This window comes from Pleurodeles waltl, chromosome 12, assembly GCF_031143425.1.
Source record: "Pleurodeles waltl isolate 20211129_DDA chromosome 12, aPleWal1.hap1.20221129, whole genome shotgun sequence".
Taxonomy (NCBI): Eukaryota; Metazoa; Chordata; class Amphibia; order Caudata; family Salamandridae; genus Pleurodeles; species Pleurodeles waltl.
Genome location: NC_090451.1, coordinates 539833393 through 539857586, shown reverse-complemented (window position 1 = coordinate 539857586; position 24194 = coordinate 539833393). Strand labels below are relative to the sequence as shown.

The 24194-nt window shown below is 42.3% G+C and overlaps 1 protein-coding gene across 1 annotated transcript in view; it reads left to right on the top strand.

Moving 5' to 3' along the window:
- RANBP10 (RAN binding protein 10) overlaps positions 1–24194 on the top strand; it is a 557257-nt gene that overhangs the window by 346151 nt on the left and 186912 nt on the right. Inside the window, exon 9 of the mRNA XM_069217570.1 lies at positions 7438–7586. Coding sequence (XP_069073671.1) covers positions 7438–7586 — 149 coding nt within the window. The remainder of the gene's footprint in view (positions 1–7437; positions 7587–24194) is intronic.

Below are 24194 nucleotides of genomic sequence, written 5' to 3'. Positions count from 1 at the left end.
GAGTGAGCCGCTAGGGAGCGGCAGTTAAGCAGTAATAGCTTACCTAATTGATGGGAGGAGGTATTAGAAGGCGAGATGAAATTGGGAGCCCAAGAACAACTAGAACAGGGGGGACACACAGACGACTGGTTAGGCCCTACAGGAGTGGAACATATCTGGGTGTTTCTAAAAGCATAAAGATGTGAAGCTGAATACCTAAAACGAGCAGCATCTCTGGGCCCTGGGCTCGTCAGGGCGCGGACGGGCGCAGACGGGCTTGCCTTAAGCGTGCCTTTGGCGCGGCCGGTGGCTGCCCACGTTTAAAAAGAGCATGAGGGAGGCCTGACCTGGCTCCAGCACCAACAACTAGACCGGCAACCAAGATGGCTGCCGGAAAATGGCACCTTAATGGCTGCCGAATAAAAAGTAAAAGGAGATGCACCAGGAGCCCCCAAAAACCGGGCACCGGTGCAGAAAAAGAGGGTAAAAACCACAAAACCAATATTTATAAAAGTAGCACCCCTGAGGACTGAAAAAACGGAGTCCTTTGGTTAAAAGTTCCCAACAGCAGATCGACCCACAGTAAAAAGAGTAAAAATACTAAATAGCAGAAAGAGGCTTTATAACTTATTACAGAAGTGTTTAGCTCAACATTGGTCTCAGTCACACAGTCAGTTAGCGATCTAGTGTTAGTAGACTGCCAAAAGCATCATTCTTTGCAATGGTGGAATGCCAATAACTTGTTGAAAGGGTGGCCTTTTCTAAACCCTGTTCTCGACATCAGTGTCACGATGGACTCATCACTCCCGGGATGGGTCGCACATCTGAAGGATCTCACAGTACAGAGTATATGGGACACCAAACACCAGAGTCTCCATATCAGTTGCGAAGAGCTTCAAGCTGTTCACGTAGCCTTGAAAGCATTCCTACCTCACTTCATTCACAAGGTTGCCCTAGTCCAGCAGACAACATGATAGCCATGTACTATTTACAGAAGCAAAGGGTGGGGGGGCACAGTCTCCACAATTCTCGTCTATCACAGACCATTTGGAGTTGGGCCATACATCACAGCATTGCCCTGTTAGCTGAATGTCTCCCAGGCACAGACAAATAATTTAGCAGATCTCCTCAGCAGGATGTAGCACCAAGTCCACCAGTGGAAATCCCACTCACAACTTCTCCTCCCATACCTCCACAGATGGAGGTTCCCTCAGATAGACTTTTCCATTGTTGCAGAAAATGCAAAATGCCCAGACTTAGACTTCAGGTTTCCACATACACTGTCGGAGGGCTGCACACTATAGATGTATATGTCAGGGACATTTGCCACTCTTTTCCTCCTCTCCCTCTAATTCTATTTCAGGCGCTGAATCTCAGGCAAACATCTCTCACAATTATACTATTGGCTCCCATTTGGGCCCGTCAGCCCTGGTTCAGAACTTTACTGGATCTCTCTGTAGTTCCTAACAAGACGCTCCCATACAGACCGAGACTTCTCACTCAAAACCATGGAGAAATCGGACACCGAAATCCCAAAGCTCTGAACTTGGCATTCTGGCTCCTGAGGTCATAGAGTGTGGTTACCTCAGTCCACCACCTGAGTGTATGACTGTCCTTAAATAAGCTTGTAGGCTTACCAGCCGAGCATGCTATGCTGCAAAATGGAAAAGGTTTGTCTGTTACTGTCATTCAAAACCTATTGATCCCTTTAAAGCTAATGTACAAGACATTGTTACTTGCTACATTTACTAAAATCTGGACTAGCATTCACATCTATAAGATTACAGCTTGCTGCAATAGCTGACTATCTACAGAATAGACAACATATTTCCTTATTCAAAATACTAGTTATTAAAGCCTCCATGGAAGGGCTGAAGAGTTGTTCCACTTCGTGGCCCACCTGCACCCTCATGGATCCTTAGCATTGTTCTTACTTGACCTATAAACCCTACATACATGCCTCCTTCTGTTCCTTTCTTGAAAGTGCCACTTTTAGTCACTGTCACTTAGACTTGTTAGCGAGCTCCAGGCATTAACCCTGGAGCAACCTTTCTTCCAGCTACACAGAGACAAGGTGATTCTCTGCATCAACCCCAAATTCTCCTTAAAGTTGTCTCTCATTTTCACCTCAACCAATCAGTTGAGTTAGTCTTTTTCCCCACAACCAGATTTAGTTGAGAAGAGGGCTCTCCACACATTAAATGTTAAAAGGGCCCTTATGTTCTACATTGATAGTATACAAAAGATTCAGAAAAACTAAATAACACTTTGCTGCTTTCTCCCCTCCCCATAAAGGATAACCTATAACCAAATAGGTCATAGCCAAATGAGCAGTTAAGTGCATTGAAACATGTAATGCTAAAGCCAAAATAACTTTCCCTAACCCTCCTACAGCACACTCTACTAAGTAAACGGATATTTGAAGGATTTTCTAGGGAACATTCCAATAGCTGATGTATGCAAAGCAGCTACATGGTCCGTACCACATACTTTTACAAAACATTTTGTGGATGTTTTAGTACGCCAACAAGCCAATAGAGGTCAGGCAGTGCTACATACACGTTTCCAGAAAACTGCTACACCACCGGTTAGTTACAGCTTCAGAGGGGAACTGTTTTACAGTCTATACAAAGCATGTGTCTGCAGCCACACATGCGTTGAACTAAATATGTTACCTCGTAAGCATCTGTTCGTGGTATATAGTGCTGTAGATTCACATGCGCCCACCCTCCTCCCAGGACACCTGTAGGCATTACAGTTTCTTACATTATATTCACATGGACATCTCATTACTCACTCTAACTCGTCACTCAATTCCCACAGTCCAGCAGGAGAACAATCTAACAATGGCATTGATGCCCATGTGCATTTTCACTGAGTCATCACTGGACCTCGTGACTCGAAAGATTTCTTCAAAGAAAAACAACTTCCACTCATCCCGATCCAACACTAGATGGCAGCAGTATGCAAAGCATGTGAATCTACAGCACTACAAGCTACAAACAGATGCCTACAGGGTAAGTAACATATTCCTTACTCGACCAAGCCGAGAGTGATTAAGTATTGAAAGACATGCTTTTTTAATGAATCTGAATCAGCCAGGGACTGCGTTGAGGGTCGAGGTAAATTGGATGCAGGACTTAAATTGTCAAGAACTCAGAAGCATTTGGGAGCGCTGTTTGAACCAGGTTCAACTTAAAGGTAGTGCACATGATGGAACTGTGCGTGCTTTAAATTCGAACCCCAGGGATGTGTTTCAGTATCATAATACTCTACAGCAGACTGGCAACACAGTGTCTCATGCTAGAGAGAATTGCTTAACATGGACGTTACAGAAAAATGCAGCTGTTACAACCCTGCAATAGTGAGTTCATGTATACTAGGAAGTATTAGTCCCTCGTTACATAGTTGTGACAAATATTAAACTGAGTTGTATGCACAGGTATGTGTTTTGCAACATTACTCAGTGTAAGAAATGGAGTTGTAACATCTCTGGATAGATTTACAGTAAACAGTATTCACTTATGAGTCTCATATTTCCTATTGTTATGTTGAAATAGATGCAAATTATCGAGGGAGCTAAGAAATCCTATCTAAACAGACCTGCCTCAATTTGAAATACTCAACTTTGACAAGTTACAGCAGGTGTCTACCCCTATCTGGATGTCTGTCCTATATGGACATTTACATGATAACTTGTACAATGAATTAATCTAATGCCCTATTTGGAGCCCTCCACACCTTAGGCTTGCTAGTTGTGGAGAGACCAGCACCTTAACAAGAGTATAGTGTAAAGCTTATTGTGGAGCTCCACCACAAATTCATCTCCCATATTGATTAGTTCCCATTGGATCATTCATCTTTTACAGCTATCTACCAATTATTATATATATTATTACCGTGTGTGCCCCTTTGGAGACTGAAAGCTGAGACATTCAAACACTAGATATTAGGAGCTTAGGTGAGAATTGAAATAGACTAGTATTTAGTAACTCACAGGGGGATCGTGCAACTCGTTTGGCACTAGTCTATGTGACAAGTCATGTAAGTGAGTAGAGCTTGTATGTTCTACAGCACCAGATTGACCCTCGAGAAAACATTACACCATAATGAAACCAAAATGCTGCAACTGGAACTTGACACGCTAAAGGACTTGGTACACAGCTAGGCAATAATGCGGTAATAACAGGAATTAAGTAATTGATGTGATCATGTCGAAATTCACCATTACATTACAGACTAAAACTCCACAGAGTGGGGGACAAAGCTGAATGAATATCCATCAGGTTCCTTAACCAGAAATAGCTAAGAACACACATACTTGGGACCCAAGAGCACCCAGGTGGGTATCAATAACACTTTTGGTAGGTTCTTGAAAATGTCATATACTTAACCACCCTGCTCAAACATTAAGCAGCATATTCTGGCTTAATAAAGACCTTGGATTCACTGCTAGGTTAGAATTACCAGCAGCATTGCACAGCATAAACATGGTGACTATAGCAGGTACTTATGGGTTGTCTGGGTTTTATCTTACATGTTCCCACATGTTAGTTGACAAATTTATGGAGATCCGCAGTGAGGCCAATGACCTGGGGTAGTCTACTGATGTTTCTCCCAGAATGAAATACAATAATAAAGATTGTACAACTTTTGCATGCTTCACATCTTCTGACCAGCTATCTAAATCAGGGTAGAAGTATGTTTCAATTTCATTATATATCGAAAAATAATTTGGTACCATTAACTGGCAGTTTATGCAAATGTATCCCCTCATCATGGACTTTAAGCCTAACTTTTTGCCATGGCTAGCCGAGACTGCTGCAACTGCCAGAGTTATGAAATGATATGTAATTTGAAAGCAGTGGGAATTGGGAGGGTACACATGCCTGAATGCCTCTGGTCTCCATTGTTTTTCACCTTAGTGGTAGAACCACTAGTGTGCACGCTTAGAACAACTTGGTAAACTATGGAGTATAAACTGGAATGACAACACATAGCCTTCATGTATAGTGATGACCTGCTCACCTGTATAAGGCACCTCTGCAAGTCAGTCCCACTGATTTTTGAAGAGGTTAGACTGACATCAGGACTGAAAACCACCTGGTAGATACGGATTATGAGATATCAGATAGACTTTTGAGCAGCTGTCTGAGTTTGGACTGATGAAGTGGATTCCATTACGTAGGGATAATCTTTTCAAGGGATCACAGAATGTCTGACTAGCTTGGACTTTTAAGACAAAATCCCTTTATCCGTAAGGTATCCCGAGACCTATCAAAACTGTGGTTACCCAGATGCTTACATTCCTTTGACAGTACAGTGTGCCTCTTCCCAAAATACTATCTAAAGAAATTAACCAAATTTTTGTAAAGCTGGTTTTGGCAGGGAGAAACATCAGTGTAAAACCATTTATTGTGAATTAACCACATGAATGAGGACTGGGAATAACAGTCTTAGAGTTGTATTATTTATTTGCACAATTCCTGTATGATATTGGCTGGTTGACTGAGTAGCCACACCAAGTAAAAACATTGTTAGTTGGGTGAAAGCTATAACACATTTGTAGGAAGAGGGATTGTACAATCAATAATGTCTTATTTGCTAGAACTAAGACAGAACACTTAAAAAAAAAAAAAAAAACTAGGAACACTCAGTCAGTCAAAATAACTTTATTCGGCGGTTAGCCACAAAAGTAAACATGCATACATAAAGATCATCATAAAATACAGTACTTATAACATTCATTAAAAAAAGTCTATTAAATCTAAATTTGCCACCCAAGCTTACTAAAACAGTAAAAAATAAGTACTTATAAAAACATATATAACAATAAGACAATATAGTAAAGAGGAACACTCATTCGTACTAGAGGTGAATTTCTGGGATTTATCACCATTTGTAACATAGTAAGCAAGCTGAGTGTTTTTATTTTGATGTGGGGGCAAATGGTAAATATGAAGATGCATATATGCCTATTGGAGGCCTTCCCAACGCCAATAAAGAGTGAGATATAACCCATACTAGCATCTCTGGGCCTGCTGATAGCCAAGAGACAGATAGCCTTACGTTGGCTCCAGCTGTTGGAACCAAATATCAACAATTGGCTTACAGACTTCCAGGAGATGTTACGTTTTGGAAATAACCCTCAAGTTGGAATCCACATGTCACTATAGACTAGCTGAAGGTTTGACAGGCTAGACAGTGTACGCAGAACTACTTTTGTTTCTTCCAGCTGCTAGAACCTCTTGATGAAAGACAGAAAATGCCAACTGCCAAGAGATCAGTTAAATACCATTGATTAATACTGATGGAATTGTGTGCTGCTCACCCATATACCACATCTAAAGGGTGTATGTCTGTTGATTAATAAAAAAAAAACCTGTTCAGAGAATCCACTGTGTAGTTGCACACATTGCTCACCAAGTTCAAAGTCAATTAGAAATATTTAAAAACTAATAATGAAATGTATTTATATTACTATGCATTGAATAGACAGGGCAGATCCCAGATGTTCAACTTTACATAGACGGTTATGTACAGATTGGTAACTTTTGATGTACTTGGAAAATATGTAAAAACTGGTTTAAATAAAATAAATGTTAAAAAAAAAACATTAACAACTTCACCTTCCCATGTGAGAAGCGCTTGCCAAGCACTGCTTGGCAACATCTTATTGTAATGTGCTGAGCATATGGTTGAATATCAGTTCACACATTTCCCAAACAATGCTACTTAGATTCTGACTCCTGGGTAGATTCCTATGTGAGCCAAGTGGCATTAAGTGACCTACATAGTTAGCAAACAATACCCTTTAGCAGTTCACCATTTCCTTAAAATAAATGTTCTGCTTGTAAGGACATGGATAAGCTTGCTTTAATATTCAGTATTAATGGATATCAGTGAAGATTTCATGATGGAGGATAAACTATTAACTGCTTATATACTTAGTCCATTATGAAAAAATGTTTTCAAGCTGAGCTATTTTCCTAAATGTAGTTAAGGTTCATGGGGTGGTGAACTATTACTACAAGTAAACGTTTCCTCTAGTGCATTTGTAATTGCTGTAATTGCACTAAATGCTTTAATTGAATCTTGAAATCCATTTTGTTTTACAGAAGATATCTACACCATGTAGAGATCTGGACCACTCCTCAGAGCATCTGCTGTGCTTTATAAATCCCTGTTGTTGTGGTTCTATCTAAATATATTTGCCATTTAATATTTTTTTGTTTGGAAATCTTTTAATTCATGGTGACTTTTTACTAGTGTTAACAATATATAAAAATATAATTTCTGTAGAAAAGCATGAGTCAATTGTAATAATGTTTAATTAGGCCCTATTTCAATATGACTAGGGCTTTTTGTAGAAGAAACTCTAAAATATTAAAATTGTGTGAAACCTGAGACATCGCAACTAATGTGTTTGTTCTCCTAACCCCTACTTTTACTCCTCAGATGCCGGCAGTTTGTAGAGATGGTGAACGGCACAGACAGTGAGGTTCGATGCTTCAGTGCTCGTAGCCCTAAGTCACAAGACAGTTACCCTGGCTCACCAAACCTGAGCCCGAGGCATGGGGCTAACAATCCACATCTTCACACTACTGGTAAGAACCCCAACCCCTGATGCATCCCATTGTGACATCCAGTCACTTATCAGTGTATCACTAGTTGGCCTTGGCGGAATGTGAAGGCGATGTTTAACAATGCAGTGGAACATAAGAAAGATGCAGCATGCCCCTTGTATTCTGTTCAACCAACAATCCATTTCCAGCCTTGTATTGCTAAGACAAAAGGGAATAAAGAACAATAAAAAGTGGGCAAAATCAGTTAAAGTGACATATTTTGTTTTACTGTAATATCAGTAAGAAAAATTGTACGTAAAATATAATACCAAATATGATGGACCACCTTCCCACCTCAGTGTGAGCAATGCGTCACATATTAAGAATTCTTCACAAACAACAAAAACATTGACCAAGACAAAACAGGGTGTACAGTAGGTCTTGATAATCTTCAAAGAATAGTCCAAAAGGGAACTGTAATTAGTTGTTTTTCCTAAGGTGATCTCTTTGTAACTAGAGTTGACTTTTCAGTCTAATTTCAGCAATTTTTCAGGACCATCATCTTGACTGAGTAGGATGTGGGTCACATAATTTTCGGTACAGTGTGAACGACAATATTAAGATCTGGTGACAATAAGTATCTTTTTCTACCTTTTAGGTGAAGAAAACAGAGCAATTTGCTAACAGTGCAGTTATTTTCTGTTGAGTTTATAACATTGAAATCCAAAGGAAAGCAAAGAAGCCAGAACAGCCAATCAGAAGAGACAGATATATATATATCTATGGACAGTCACTAATGCTAGCCAGGCTCTATTTTAACTTCACTTTTGGCTGAATATAGACCTCAGAAAGAGTCTGCTCCTTATGCACCAAAAACCAGTCTATAATCGGTATCCTGATTTAGTCAGTAGGATAAGTGACCTTTCTCGGAACAGTGAATGCAGAGGTCTAAAACACACTACAAGGTTGTGATGAACACTCCCTGATTTCTAGTGAAGTCCTAATAGACTTGGAAAATGCATGGCTTTTTCCCTACTTATCGGGAGAAACATGTTGCTTCATGGCAAGCCTTATAAGGAAGCGGTTGTTCTGAAAACCGCAGAGCTTCCTCTTTTCAAAATAACCATTTCTACAAATAGGACCTACTTTAAAGTCATCATTCGAGATCAGTGGCCGATTTTCTTTTCCCATGCCTTGAACAAAGACCTAGAAAGATGGTTTTGAATTAAATGCCTCATTATCAACCCCACCCCTTTGTAATCATTAAAGAGCAGAATTGTCATCAAATACAGTATCCACCATTGAGGACAAGCCATAATAGTTCCACCATTTACCCCACACCTTGGTAACATTCTGTGGGCAACACCTAGCAATGTATATTGGCTCCTCCTGTTTGGCACACCAGTTCATGCCAGATCTCCAAAGCTTCAGTCCGGGGGTCTGGGACAGTTTCCAGTTCCTTGCAATGTCTCTCTTAGCCACCAGTGTCACAATACCTACCAGCTCATAGTCAGCCCTTGAACCCCAGAGTTCCTCCAAGAGCCTGTAGGAGGCTGGACTGGCTTGTAGTGAGTACCAAGGGGTACTTGCACCTTGCACCAGGCCCAGTTATCCCTTATTAGTGTATAGGGTGTCTAGCAGCTTAGGCTGATAGATAATGGTAGCTTAGCAGAGCAGCTTAGGCTGAACTAGGAGACGTGTGAAGCTACTACAGTACCACTTAGTGTCATATGCACAATATCATAAGAAAACACAGTACACAGTTATACTAAAAATAAAGGTACTTTATTTTTATGACAATATGCCAAAGTATCTTAGAGTGTACCCTCAGTGAGAGGATAGGAAATAAACACAAGATATATGTACACAATACCAAAAATATGCAGTATAGTCTTAGAAAACAGTGCAAACAATGTATAGTTACAATAGGATGCAATGGGGAAACATAGGGATAGGGGCAACACAAACCATATACTCCAAAAGTGGAATGCGAACCACGAATGGACCCCAAACCTATGTGACCTTGTAGAGGGTCGCTGGGACTATTAGAAAATAGTGAGAGTTAGAAAAATAACCCTCCCCAAGACCCTGAAAAGTGAGTGCAAAGTGCACTAAAGTTCCCCTAAGGACAAAGAAGTCGTGTTAGAGGAATAATGCAGGAAAGACACAAACCAACAATGCAACAACGATGGATTTCCAATCTAGGGTACCTGTGGAACAAGGGGACCAAGTCCAAAAGTCACAAGCAAGTCGGAGATGGGCATATGCCCAGGAAATGCCAGCTGTGGATGCAAAGAAGCTTCTACTGGACAGAAGAAGCAGAGGTTTCTTCAAGAACGAAAAGGGCTAGAGACTTCCCCTTTGGTGGACGGATCCCTCTCGCCGTGGAGAGTCGTGCAGAAGTGTTTTCCCGCCGAAAGAACGCCAACAAGCCTTGCTAGCTGCAAATCGTGCGGTTAGCGTTTTTGGACGCTGCTGTGGCCCAGGAGGGACCAGGAGGTCGCAAATTGGACCAGGAGGTAGAGGGGACGTCGAGCAAGACAAGGAGCCCTCTTAGCAGCAGGTAGCACCTGGAGAAGTGCCAGAAACAGGCACTACGAGGATGCGTGAAACAGTGCTCACCCGAAGTCGCACAAAGGAGTCCCACGTCGCCGGAGACCAACTTAGAAAGTCGTGCAATGCAGGTTAGAGTGCCGTGGACCCAGGCTTGGCTGTGCACAAAGGATTTCTGCCGGAAGCGCACAGGGGCCGGAGTAGCTGCAAAAGTCGCGGTTCCCAGCAATGCAGTCTAGCGAAGTGAGGCAAGGACTTACCTCCACCAAACTTGGACTGAAGAGTCACTGGACTGTGGGAGTCACTTGGACAGAGTTGCTGGATTCGAGGGACCTCGCTCATCGTGCTGAGAGGAGACCCAAGGGACCGGTAATGCAGCTTTTTGGTGCCTGCGGTTGCAGGGGGGAGATTCCGTCGACCCACGGGAGATTTCTTCGGAGCTTCTAGTGCAGAGAGGAGGCAGACTACCCTCACAGCATGCACCACCAGGAAAACAGTCGAGAAGGCGGCAGGATCAGCGTTACAGAGTTGCAGTAGTCGTCTTTGCTACTATGTTGCAGGTTTGCAGGCTTCCAGCGCGGTCAGCAGTCGATTCCTTGGCAGAAGGTGAAGAGAGAGATGCAGAGGAACTCGGATGAGCTCTTGCATTCGTTATCTAAAGTTTCCCCAGAGACAGAGACCCTAAATAGCCAGAAAAGAGGGTTTGGCTACCTAGGAGAGAGGATAGGCTAGCAACACCTGAAGGAGCCTATCAGAAGGAGTCTCTGACGTCACCTGGTGGCACTGGCCACTCAGAGCAGTCCAGTGTGCCAGTAGCACCTCTGTTTCCAAGATGGCAGAGGTCTGGAGCACACTGGAGGACCTCTGGACACCTCCCAGGGGAGGTGCAGGTCAGGGGAGTGGTCACTCCCCTTTCCTTTGTCCAGTTTCGCGCCAGAGCAGGGCTAAGGGGTCCCCTGAACTGGTGTAGACTGGCTTATGCAGAATTGGGCACATCTGTGCCCAAGAAAGCATTTCCAGAGGCTGGGGGAGGCTACTCCTCCCCTGCCTTCACACCATTTTCCAAAGGGAGAGGGTGTAACACCCTCTCTCAGAGGAAGTCCTTTGTTCTGCCATCCTGGGCCAGGCCTGGCTGGACCCCAGGAGGGCAGATGCCTGTCTGAGGGGTTGGCAGCAGCAGCAGCTGCAGTGAAACCCCAGGAAGGGCAGTTTGGCAGTACCAGGGTCTGTGCTACAGACCACTGGGATCATGGGATTGTGCCAACTATGCCAGGATGACATAGAGGGGGCAATTCCATGATCATAGACATGTTTCATGGCCATATTCGGAGTTACCATTGTGAAGCTACATATAGGTAGTGACCTATATGTAGTGCACGCGTGTAATGGTGTCCCCGCACTCACAAAGTCCAGGGAATTGGCTCTGAACAATGTGGGGGCACCTTGGCTAGTGCCAGGGTGCCCTCACACTAAGTAACTTTGCACCTAACCTTTACCAGGTAAAGGTTAGACATATAGGTGACTTATAAGTTACTTAAGTGCAGTGTAAAATGGCTGTGAAATAACGTGGACGTTATTTCACTCAGGCTGCAGTGGCAGGCCTGTGTAAGAATTGTCAGAGCTCCCTATGGGTGGCAAAAGAAATGCTGCAGCCCATAGGGATCTCCTGGAACCCCAATACCCTGGGTACCTCAGTACCATATACTAGGGAATTATAAGGGTGTTCCAGTAAGCCAATGTAAATTGGTAAAATTGGTCACTAGCCTGTCAGTGACAATTTGAAAGAAATGAGAGAGCATAACCACTGAGGTTCTGATTAGCAGAGCCTCAGTGAGACAGTTAGTCACTACACAGGTAACACTTTCAGGCACCCTTATGAGCACTGGGGCCCTGGAGAACAGGGTCCCAGTGACACATACAACTAAAACAACATATATACAGTGAAAAATGGGGGTAACATGCCAGGCAAGATGGTACTTTCCTACAGAGCCCCAACAGGAGTAACTTGGAGGTCAGTGTGACAGTCATGCCCAGGACCTTGGAAGGTGTGTGACCAATCCGAGACTAATATTGACTAATCTACAGGGAACCTCACACCATATGAAAGAAAACTGCCTCGAGGGCAGAGCACTTTGGGCAACTGGGATCCTGCCAAAGCCTAGCATACCAGAGTCAATGAGGTGTCATGTATGTAGGGTGTAAATAGTGTAGCTGTACTAGCCTGAGCCTCGCAAAAAGGGCGAGATCCCTGTGGCACACACACATAACCCGTTACTCCTCATCCTCCACATCTCCAGCATAGCCCTCCCATTTCTGTCGTGTAGAGTCTAGTGCCTCAAGGTGTTGTTGACCAGTGCACAATATAATTGGGAGATCCCTCCTTTGGCCAGACTGCCCATTAACAAAAAAAGACTCCAAGGACCTGTTCTTGGTCAGCTCTCCCAGATCAGCAGAGAAATGCTGGAGCTACAGATATCAGTGGAATGGTTGTAGGAGAGCTGGAAGAGGTCCTGCAGGTGTGTGAAGGAGCACATCTGATTGCCCACCCAGATGTCACCCAGTAATCATATCTCAATCATGTCCCACCAGTGAAATCTCTCAAGCCCTGCAGTGTGTGCTAGCCAACAACCTCTCCATAATGGGGTTTGCGGAGACTGTTTTTTTTTCCCACCCGAGAAATCTGTTGGCAGCACGCCAGGTGAGAAAAACTGTTTGGTGAGTTTGAGCATACAGTATGATGGGAAATAGGCCTCCGATAGAAGTGGTTCATCATGCCATCCTGATCCAGACAGTGCAATTCAAGCTATTAGGTCTGGTTATTCCATCTGCCTTTCATTCAGTCATTGATCACTAGGCGCTGAGACACCCAAAAATACAGACAGATGTCAGCTGCTCGCAATCCTCTGTTGTAGCCTGAACAGTGGTGTTTACTGAGAGCAATACGTGGGGGTGACCCCTCCAGAGGAAGATACAGCAGTGGGCTGCAACCTTGGTGAGCCAAGTGTGGGCAGATTTGGAGTAGAAGGTTCTGCAGGGCATAAAGGATTTGCGGCAGAATCATCATTTTGGTCAGTGTGGCGCGACCAAGGGTGTTGCGAGGGAACCAAGCAGACAGACGAGTCTTGGTCATCAGAAGGAGTGGCGCCAGGTTAAGGGAATGTGTGAGTTTGTGTAGGATAGATACATGGACCCCCAAGTATTTAAAACTGAGCCTGCGGACTGGGATGTCTTGTTGCCAGCCCTGCTGCACTTCCCGGACGTGATTTAGTTCAGTTTACCTGGAGCCCAGGGATGTCAACAAACAGGCTCAAAATGTCCAACAAGGGGGGCCTGATTCTGGAAAACCCATGTGAAATAGGACCCTCCCGGTAATCGTCCCAGCTCAGTGTTGAAGGCCTTTCCAAAATTGTCACCCATCGTAGCTAACACTCCCCCACATAATTTATTTTGTATCTTCACCCATCATCGGAGTCGGCTGTAGATGCTATCAGAAGGATGTTATTTTACTGGATTCTTCTGAAAGGGTCACCTTCATTCTGAGGTAAGAAAATTAACTGAATTGATAAAGTAACAAGGTCCTGAAACTCCAAAAAGGGTTTATTCTTCAGTAACAAAAGAGAATAGGAACAACATGTAACTAAAATTAAAACAGCTGAAGGCTATTTTGAAAGATAGTGATGGTGTAATTGTTGAACAGGTTCATATAGTTGCAACAGGAATTTCACTTATACCTTTCTGATTCAATGCTAAGGATACATGCTAAACATTGGCGCACTGTTGAGAGCTGTACTTTCTAGCAGCATAGAGCTTTCATCTTAAAAATCCATTGAGTCAAATAGAGAAGGTGGCAGCAGGAGCCCGAACAATTGAGGTAGGCAGTGACATATGCATGTGTTCCTTGCCCATGGGCATTACTCTGTCCCTCCCTCTCTGGTTGTGTTGAAGGGGTCCCCATACTCAAATGGCATGTTTGCTTGAACCTCTAGTCCATAGGAGATGCATAAAGGAATTTGGCCCAAGTTAGTCTTGTGAGCTATAGATTCTGAAGTAAGGGCAGGGCCACTTTTTTGAAGACTTGCATTAACTTTAATGGAACGGTGGTAAGGTACAAGAGCCCTAGAGAGCATTACCAGCATGTAGGAGCCTGCAAGTAGAACATGTTTAAGGTTCGTTGGGTCTGTGGTAAACAGAATATTCTAGAATTGCATTTTTAGAATTGTTGTGCACCCTCATAGCCTTTTGGTTTGTTCTAGCAAATGATAGATGTGACAAGATAATGAGTGTTTTGGAATGCCATCTTAGCCCTCGTATAACAATTCTGGATTCAGGATTAGATAATAATTTACCAAGATGCTGCATTTGAAGTCCGAGCTGTTGGTAATGGCAACAGACCCACCCTTCCTCCTGCGAAGGTCCATTTAAAATCCACTCTCACAGGGGCTTAGCTCTAAATAATAACCAATGGGCAAAGATCGAAGTCTAGTCCAAGCAACTGGCACTGTGTATTTAGTATGTTTTTGCTAACACAATAAAATATAGTAATGCTGTTTCCACTACATTGATATATATTAGATGCTTAAACCGTTGTGTAGAGCTCAGACCTGAATCTACATTTAGCTCAAAGCATTAACCATACTGCATATCGCACATGTGCTTAAACTGCAATATCCATCAATTTACTTTTTGACTGTCCTAAAATGTGCAGTGATGGTAACCGTTGCACCTGTTTTACTCCATGTTATAGCACACATTGTATAACTGCTGGTGTGGTTGTCCTTTGTACCTGCAATGGCTGCACCACCTCAGATATTCATTCCCTTCTGACATTTAAGAACAGGAGGTGGTTGAGTAATGTTGATTACATATAGAATTCTAGATGGGTAAAAAGTGAATTACTGGAATGTTTTTCACCGAGAGGTTCTGGGAGACATTAAATGGACAAAAGAGTTTTTCCTTCCTGCAGCTGTGCTTTCTGCTTTGAGTCGAAGCAGGCAAGCTACCCTGACAGACTTTGAGAGCCCCGTCACCTGGCCTGGAAGGCCTTTGACATCACTGCAATAGATAACCGGTTTATTATCAACTGTTGTGATGTCATAGCAATGAGTTACGACTTTCAGAAACTGAAATAAACAAAAGAGGGTCTCCATGAGAGCCATACATAACTTTTTGGTACATGTTAGCAGTTGGCACGTTGTTATAGATTTTGAAATCATTGCTAGACTGGAAAATACTCATGCGACTCAGCCTCTTCTGCTTCATATAATGCTTAAAAATTTCTCAATATCAGTTGTATTTCTTTGCTAAATTCTCATAATACTAATTTAAGTATAATACATAACCTCAAATGGGTGAAATATGAAACCCTTTTAGGAATACTTGTTTCATCTGCTGTTTATTTTACAACGACACCCCCTATTTAGAGAGAATAATCTTACATTTGTCTGATTGCTATAAAGTTATCTTGGAACATCAGTTAATAATCAATTAGTGGAATTATGAAAGCTGTAATAAAGGGAGCGTGGGGGATAAGAGGGTAGACTTCAACGTATTCTTGGCTAAATCGAACTTTCAAAGTAGCCACGAGCTCTTTGTTAGCTGCCCTTGCAGTAAATAAAATGGAAAGCTCATTTGAGGTAATTAAATATTATAAGCTTATTTTTAAAGTGTGAAAAGCTATACTATTGGATTTAAATATTTCCAAGTGTTGTTGCATACTGTGTCCCACAGAAGCTTGTTGTCTGTTATAACACCTGATGCATATAATATGCCTGAGAAATGGGTTGAAAATTTCACTTCACAGTCTGCTGTGAGCTGGCTGGTGGTGACATTCTGGATTCAGCAGTTAAGGTTACCCTTCACATTATACCTGTGTCTTTTCTGTTGATGATGCTTATGCAGCTGTTCTTTCTCAGAAATCTGGACAGGCACATGAATTAGATAAAATTCTAGTGGCTCTCTTTAAACATAAACCACCATATGTAGATCTTGCAACCAGGCAGTATCTAATGCAGTACCACAGCAGAACCCTTAACCAACTTGTGGAAGAGTGCAGAAATTATTCCCATTCACATAAAAATAGTAATTCCAATCTACGAAATTAAAGGCCTTTAAATCTGAGTATCAAGTTTCAAAAGTTATTGTCAAAAATGATATTGGTTACGCTAAAAGATTGGATCAGCCTAGAAAATATGCTATCCCTTTTTCCACTAAGCACTTTGGAAATAACTTTATGATTTGGTTATCCCAGTTAAATCCCAGTTAAACTTCCTCAATTAATTATTAGTCTCCACAAGTAACAATTATGCTGAAGTAAAACAGGGCCTTAATGGCAAAACTTCAGAAGCCACCTTTGTCAGTGGAGGAGTACCCCAAGAGTGTGTTTTGACACCCACTCTGTATGCCATTTGTATAAATGAGGTTATTTCGCATCTTATAAATTGAATTGTTCTTATGGTGCTTCGGTCTTGGCGTGGAAAGACATGCATACTGCTATTTACAGACACCATGTTAATCTTGAAATCTGCAATGGAACTTTAAAAATTTGTCGCATTGCTGCTCTGATAATTGTCAGAGTAGAGTATTTTAAGTTATCCTGGAAGAAAAAAAACAAATGCATAATTTTAAATTCCCCCTATTCACTTTAAGTATAGTCTTTATCCAGATCATTGTGTTCTAGAACACGTTTGAGTTTGAATATGTGTGGATTTGATTGGTTGTCAATGGGAGCTGGACTAATCACACCCTGAAGAGCGCTATTGCAATTAAAATGTAAGGTCATGGCAACTTTGATGTTTACAATGAAGTTGGGCTTGCATGCCATCTCGTCCCAATTACAAGTCTACTAAACTCAGGCACAGGCAGCACCTCTACATGAAATAGTCGCTAGCCAATATAGGAAATCTTCAGACATCCACAGTGTATCAGCCAAAGCAAATCCTTTATCCCTTCATATAGGGGCACTCTATACTCATGATAGATGTAACACATCCAAATCCAGTAGCCTTCTAACTGATTTGCAAACCTCAGTTAAGCCATAGGAGTCAGGCAATACAGCTGTGGGAGAGAGAAAGAAGGTTAACTCTAAATCGCTGCAACCCCAGTATTTGGTTAACTGATAATTAGACATATTCCCACCATACCTTCGGCCAGGAGCAGTTGTCATTAGAGGCAAGCATCATGAACACTGAAAAACACAAATTAAAGGGGAAATGATGTTTCAGATTATTACCCAAACCTCAGGAATAGATCAATGAAACTAATGTACTGTCTCCAGTTGGAAAATGTATTTCTGCTTTCCCTCAAGTTTGGGAGGACTTGAGGAGGATGCCTCTAGTCCTTTGTCAAGCTAGCCTTTATTCACCTTTGGAAGGTCCTCTCTCCTCTGGACTGTAGCTTTGCAAAGATCTGATAACTCATTTGCTTTTCCACCCAAATTGTCTCATAATGTAACTTTGAGACTTGCTGTTCCTAACTGCCCTCTTTTCTCCATTGTTACTCAGTCTTAATTTCATATCATTAAGCATACTGCCCAGCAAGGATTTTTTATGTTTTTTTGCTCTGATTCTCTGGTTTGACTACTGCAGCTCCAATAGCTTTGTCATTCCATTCCCTGGCATTAGACCCTCGGTGTATTGGGGTGTGTTCTGCCTCATTGTACTGTCATTCTTGGGAGGAAAGAGATTTCAGTGCAAAATAAGTGTGTCATATTTTTTAGAACCCTGTTTGTTTCTCCCAGGCACTAGTTGCAATCGGTGTCCCAAGTCTGAATCTCCACCATCTTGTCTCGAGCACAAGCCCCTAGTAAGAGAACTATGGCTATGTACTTCTGGCTCTGGATCAGCTCCTGGTTGCAGCGAGCAGTGTTAAGCAGGCCGCTACTTTAGTCGCTTAATATCACGAAATCCAACCCTCCCTGCTGCCTCAGTGACCGACCCCCACCTTTGATTCTTTTTGATGGTAGCTTTGTAGATCCTGCATTATAGTTGTAACTGTGTTTTCCTCTTACTGGTTTGGTACTTTTCTCTACTGCTTTACAGTGAGTAGCACGCTAATCTGGAACCCAAGATTAGTGGTTAGTCAGGTGGTATTATTGGTTATTGGGATTCGTTTTGTGCTCTTAAGGAAAAAATGCATGCATTTACTCCAGTTACTTTGTGGTAGATTATATAATACAAGTTAGGTATGATCGTTAGTGAGGCCTATGTGGTTTCAAGTGAATAGTTGTTGAAGTAGGCTGGACGAGGTTGTTTAAAGCTGGGTTGCAAGGAGAGGGTTTTAAAGGGAAGAGGTGGTGGTCTGTGAAATGAGGTGTCAGCCAATTGCATAATTACAGTAGGAGATTAAAGCAGAAAATTATTAGACTGAGAAGACTTTACTCAAAAATCAAAGGCATGCTGTTGATGGAAAGTAGGAAGAGTGCCACTCTTTACAAAGGAAAGGAGGGAAATCAATCAGATGTTAATCATGGTCGATTGTTTATGCAAGGTTTTACGATTGTAGTGGGAGAAGGCTTTCTGAGATAGCTGGCTGTCTAAGGATGTAACCTGTAGAAAGAAACAACATTATACAAAATGCTCCATATGCTTGGCAAACAACTGAAACATGAGAGTCCTAGTATACACATTTACAACTATAGCTTGTTGTGTGCCACTCCTAGGACAGCCCTTCTTATACATAACATGCAGTATCCCACCCTTGTTACAGGATCTGTACACTGCACACAGGCAGTTGGTGCAGAAAAAGATCAACTTTCCTCAGTATACCGTATTACTTTTTTTCTTTTTTTTTTATAGATTATTTATGTATAAAGATACTATAACATCTAGCAGTAACTCTACACTTCATTTGCAATTTTCCATTTCCAAGTGTAAAGTTACTACGATCCACAGACCCGCTTGTCTCCCCGGCCTAAAGTCATGGGTGGAACCTGCCAAAACAGGATTTACAAGCATAAAATTACTACTGGTAATTATAGTTTGTTTACAACAACAAACTAAAAAGAAACAAAAACAACTTTTAAAAGAGTAAAGGTGACCAGTTGTGTCTCTGCGAGCTAAAATCTACCATGTGGAGTCTTTGATGTTTTCTTAACAAAAATGGGAGCACTGTGGACTTCATACTGAATGTTGTATTTAATATGCTACATAAAATACTCCAATTTTTTTTTTAAAAACCTGATCTACATCCTCCTAGCTTACCTTTTCTTTCCAAAATTCCAGTTCATCTAGCCACAACAATGTTAAGCAAGCATAATGTTCTGAATAATGTAGTTGCCGAGCAGCAACATTGGGCTGCAAACCAAAAGCACTCATTTAATACATAAGAAGTCCACCTCCTACTACTTGCACAAACCATCCATTTAGTAGCATGACTCTGCAGCGATATTACCCCATGAGGGCTAATTGACCATGTTTGCAGGTCAGTGGAGCCATCACATGCCAGCCGGGCATGCCCCCTCCAGGAGCTACCCATGAACAGTAGCTGCCAGGCTCTTAAATTTTCGGTATTGTGACTATATCTTAGAAAATGCTAGAGCGTGTGACCCAGTCTTCATTGACTCCTCAGACGTGATGATATACATGGACTTCACATTTGTGTTGCAAAGATATAGAGCATCACTTTCAAGCTCCAACAATGTAGTGTGAGACTACAGCATCAAATAAGCTCTCTTGTTCCCGGCTTGGTTGTGGGTCATAGCCGATAACCAAGCACACTTATTTGAAGACCCTGTGGATACCTGATCAAGGATGGAACAGCACTAGTTCTTAATGAAGCCAATTAAATGGCAAATACAACTGTGCTTGGCTCAGGCCTGGCCCTGTGATGACATGCAATTAGTGCAGCACCTACCTTTGGATCGGTTGCAAGGCTGCCCTTCAGCCAGCAGTTGTCTTGAGGAACTTCACAGTAGACTCTGGAACCAGGTCCTCTGTTTTGGTTTGCTGAACATGACTCATTCTGGTAATTCTGACAATGTCATCAAAGGTCCCCTTTGAGACTCTTTGCGCTTTTAATTTATAGCCACAAGTGAAAAGTTGGCGCACATTTATACTGAGAACCAATGCAGTTTATTGTGCACAGATGTCATTTAGGCGGTGTTTGGCTACCATCATCTGAGGCTTATTGCTTCATGCTTGAGGTGATGGAGCACAACCTCATTACTCAATATGAGAATTTAAACCTTTTTGAAAATGTATAATGTTAAGAGTTTACCTCACAAGTATATTAAAAATACATCCTAGGAAGAATTAAAAGCAGATAATCAAAAGCAAACTAAAGATAATTTTAGCAGCATGTACACTTCCCAGACAATAAATGCAGCGATACATTCGGGATACAAAATAGGAAAAATTAAAAGCAGACATTCGAGAGTGAGTGGGAGAAAAAGTATTTAACTGAAGTGTCTTATAAAGAGTAGAGCAGTGAGACCGTTTTTGAAGATATCATGGCATGTGGTCATATGGGGGGGTCATAGGGAACAAGTTCCAAATTCCTGTGACGTTTCAGGAGAATGAATGATCCATAAATCGCTGTTATTTGAAGGCTAGAGACTCCTGGAGACGGGGGGAGCAATTCTTGGAGCCATTTTTGCCCCTAAAGTTTGTAATTTTTCTGCTGGGGATGCAGATGAAGAGGTGTGCAATGCCTTGCGTGTGCTGCTGGTAGTTTCAAGTTGGGCTATTGCCTCGGTAGGCAGCCACTGGAGGGATAATATGATAGGAGCTGTAGGAAAGACCTCTTTTGACATGGTCTCCCCCCCACCCCCTCCTTTTTCTTACGATTTTTGCTTGGTTTCTGGTGCAGTTTCAACTGAACGTGCACTGGGTCCCTGCTAAACAATTTCCGAGTGCCAGATCTCTTGCCCCCAAAACTTCAGTCATTCTTCCCAGTTGGCAAACCTTTAGCTACCACTGTAAGTCCCTAGTAAATGGTCCCCCTGGTATCTAGGGCATAGGTTACTAAAGGAAGGTCCCTGAGGGCTGCACCACGAATTGGGCCTCCCTTGGGAACCCTCTCACTAAGTGCACTGGTCCCAGGATGCAGTATGATCTGGCCTAAGAGTTCGGGCTGGACTGTTCCCATGAGGAACAGGGTAAAGACTGATTTGCATATTGCTGGGTCCAAATTGGAATGGTAGGGCAAGCAAAAAACTGATGGATTAAACCCAGATCTGTGACTGGGAGTGAATGTTTGATTTGTTCTGCATTCCATCCATCATCTGTTGCTTTTGCATGTTTACACAGATGTGAGCAGCGCATCTTCGTTCACCCCCAGTCTCCATTGGTTAACATTAGGCACTCAACTCAGTATTTGGCCTCTGCACCCAGCCGCCCCGTGCTTCTGTGGATGTACTCTTGGTACCAATTTGAACCTTGTCTAGTGTTGACCTGAAACCCTGAAGATTGGATCTGTAAGTTGTGTACTTATCTGCAAAACTGCATTCTTGTTTTCCTCCTATAGGTTAACATTGTAGACTCTGAAAATTGCACTGTTGTTTTTTTGAAGCTGAAATGTATTTTTAATGTAAAACCTGCTTACCTTGTAATGATGTTTCTTGGTTCAAAGCATATATAAAAGACAGTTATTTTTTTTTAGTTTAGTTTCTGATTTATTCTTTGAGTGTGTCTCATTTATTGCCTGTGAGTACAACAAATGCTTAACATGACACTTTGATAAGCCTAACTGCTCACCCACACTATCACAAAGAGAGCATTAGACCTATCCAAACCTTTGGGGATCCACTGGACTCACCACATTGTACTTCATTTTAGTGAACAATATAGAGAGCCAGCTTCCCACAGGAGAGATGTAGCCACATTTCTTGTGACTGGTAATGAACTAGGCCACAGTGTGTGAAATTGCCCTTACTGGCCTAAGTAAACTTTGGGGATACATAAGAGGAGTGAAATCCTATAGTTAAGTCTGTTAAGAACCTACGCCTGTACGCTGAGTTTTAGGTCCTGTTGTGGCAAAAGCTGCCTGATCCCCCCCATAGCATCCTTACTTAAAACGGGTGCTTTTTGTGATAGTTGCAGTATGGCTCTGGAGCTTGAAACAGCTGTTGAGGGTTCAGCCAGGTAACTTGGCATTCTGAACAGTGGACCGTTGGCACTCAAGGCCACTCCATCCAGTTTTGCACAGATAAGTTGGCGTTCTTCGGAGATCTAACCCAGATTTTTTTTTCAGGGTTTAGTTTAAGATGGTGATTTAACATCCATGATTGAATTCTCACTAGGCGAGGATGTTGTCAGCGTACAGGTGAAAAAGGATCTCTGAGTTCCTAAGGGTCACACATAGAAGCTCAAGATAGAGATTGATTGAATAGAATGAAAGAGAGAAACAAGCATTGGGGGAGAGAGAGGGGGTCTCTTGTTGTAGGCCAACTGGCTGTGAGCCAGAACTCCCAATTTTACTACTTGAGTGGTTTATCAGAAAGGAGGTGAACCAGTTAAAGGCGACACCTTCAATTCCCATTACATTTTTCATAGTATTTATCAGAAAATGGTAGTTAACTGTGTCAGATGCCGCAGAGAGATGGAGTAAAACAAGAATTTCCAGTGTTAAGGTTGCAGACAGCATCGTAAACCATCCGCAGAATTGCGGTCTCATTGCTGTAACCTAGTGGAGATCGTGAAGGAGCTTCCTTGCATTGGTGTGAGACTACAGTTGGAAGGATATGCAACTTTTAATCACATTAGAACAGAAGGCTGGAGACTGGACAGATGTTGTAAAGGCCTTTAGGGTCTGTTGTTTTTTTTTGCAGACCATCTGGGATATAACCAGTACAAGGGAGGAGTTGACCAGGGTGTAGTAGCTGTTTGGAGAGGTCTTTACTGGTGGAGCTAGCAATGACGTCATATGGATGGTTTGTAGGTTTCACCTTAGTAGATCTAGCTCTGTAACTGGGCTGAAAGATGACCAGGAACGCTGTACTTTGCAGTATAACTTCTCCTCTGCTTTATTGTCAAAGGTTGCCAGTAGGGAGATGTTTATGTCGTTTACTTTTTTTGTCAAATAAACTCCACAACATTTTTGAGTCACGGAGGACTTGGTGGGGTTTTGGAAGAAGGGTTGTTAGCATGTTTGATTATTTAAAAAAAAGGAGATTGGGTCTGTTCTTAGCAGTGCCCAGGAGGGACCTGACATGCTGATTTGACTCTAAAGATGTTGTCTTTGTAGCTTTTTCTTACAGAACTCAGCCTAGCCAGACTCCTAGGGGATGGTGATTGTCTCCATTCTTTCTCAAGTTTTCTGAGAGTCTTTGTTTCTTCATAGAGGTCTTTTGAGCACCGTGTTAGAGAAGACTTGGGTCTGCACTTGATCTATCAAGAATTTCATGCTGGCATTAAATTTGTCTGTGTCTTCATTGATATCAAATTGTAGAACTGCAGAGACGAGATTTGGGTTAACCATGTCCGCAAGGACATTGAAGTTAAAGCTACTTGCGTCTCTAATTCACATTTTTCCCTTCTTTGGTTGACCTAAAGTTTTAATGTAGGTAAAGGACACTCTGAAAGGGAAGAGATGGTGGTCAGGACCAGTCTACCGGGATAAGATCACATTTTCAGGTGGTGAGCTCCGGATATCATCCGATTCGGAGTAAAGCTCATGCAGCAGGTGGGTTTCTGGCAGTGTTTTCCAAGGTCCTTGTCTCTGAGGAAGAAGTGGAAGGTGACATTTGTTTGTTGCTCTCTGTACCCCAGCAAAGATTGAAATCACCACAGAAGAAGATGCTGTTGGAGCTGATTATTTGGGCAGCCTTCAACAAAAGTGTTTTACCTTGAGGAGATGAATACCATTCATTGTGAGGTTGGGAACAGTGCACAAGTAGACCTCCAGAGATATGCACTAAAAAGATTGAAAGAAGTTTGGGGAAAGGAGCCTGTAGCTCAGCAGGTTTCTGTAAATGAACGCTAGACGTCCACCATGTCGGTCTTCAGTAGCACCACAATGGAGTTGGGTAGAGTGGGGGTAGTGGAAGAGGCAGAAAAATGAGGAATCATTGAGACAGGTTTCAGTGAGATTCAAGTCCCTGAACGTTTCAGATATCTCAAGACAGTGCTCGACTCCTGAGTTCCAGTTATGAAGCATGCAATG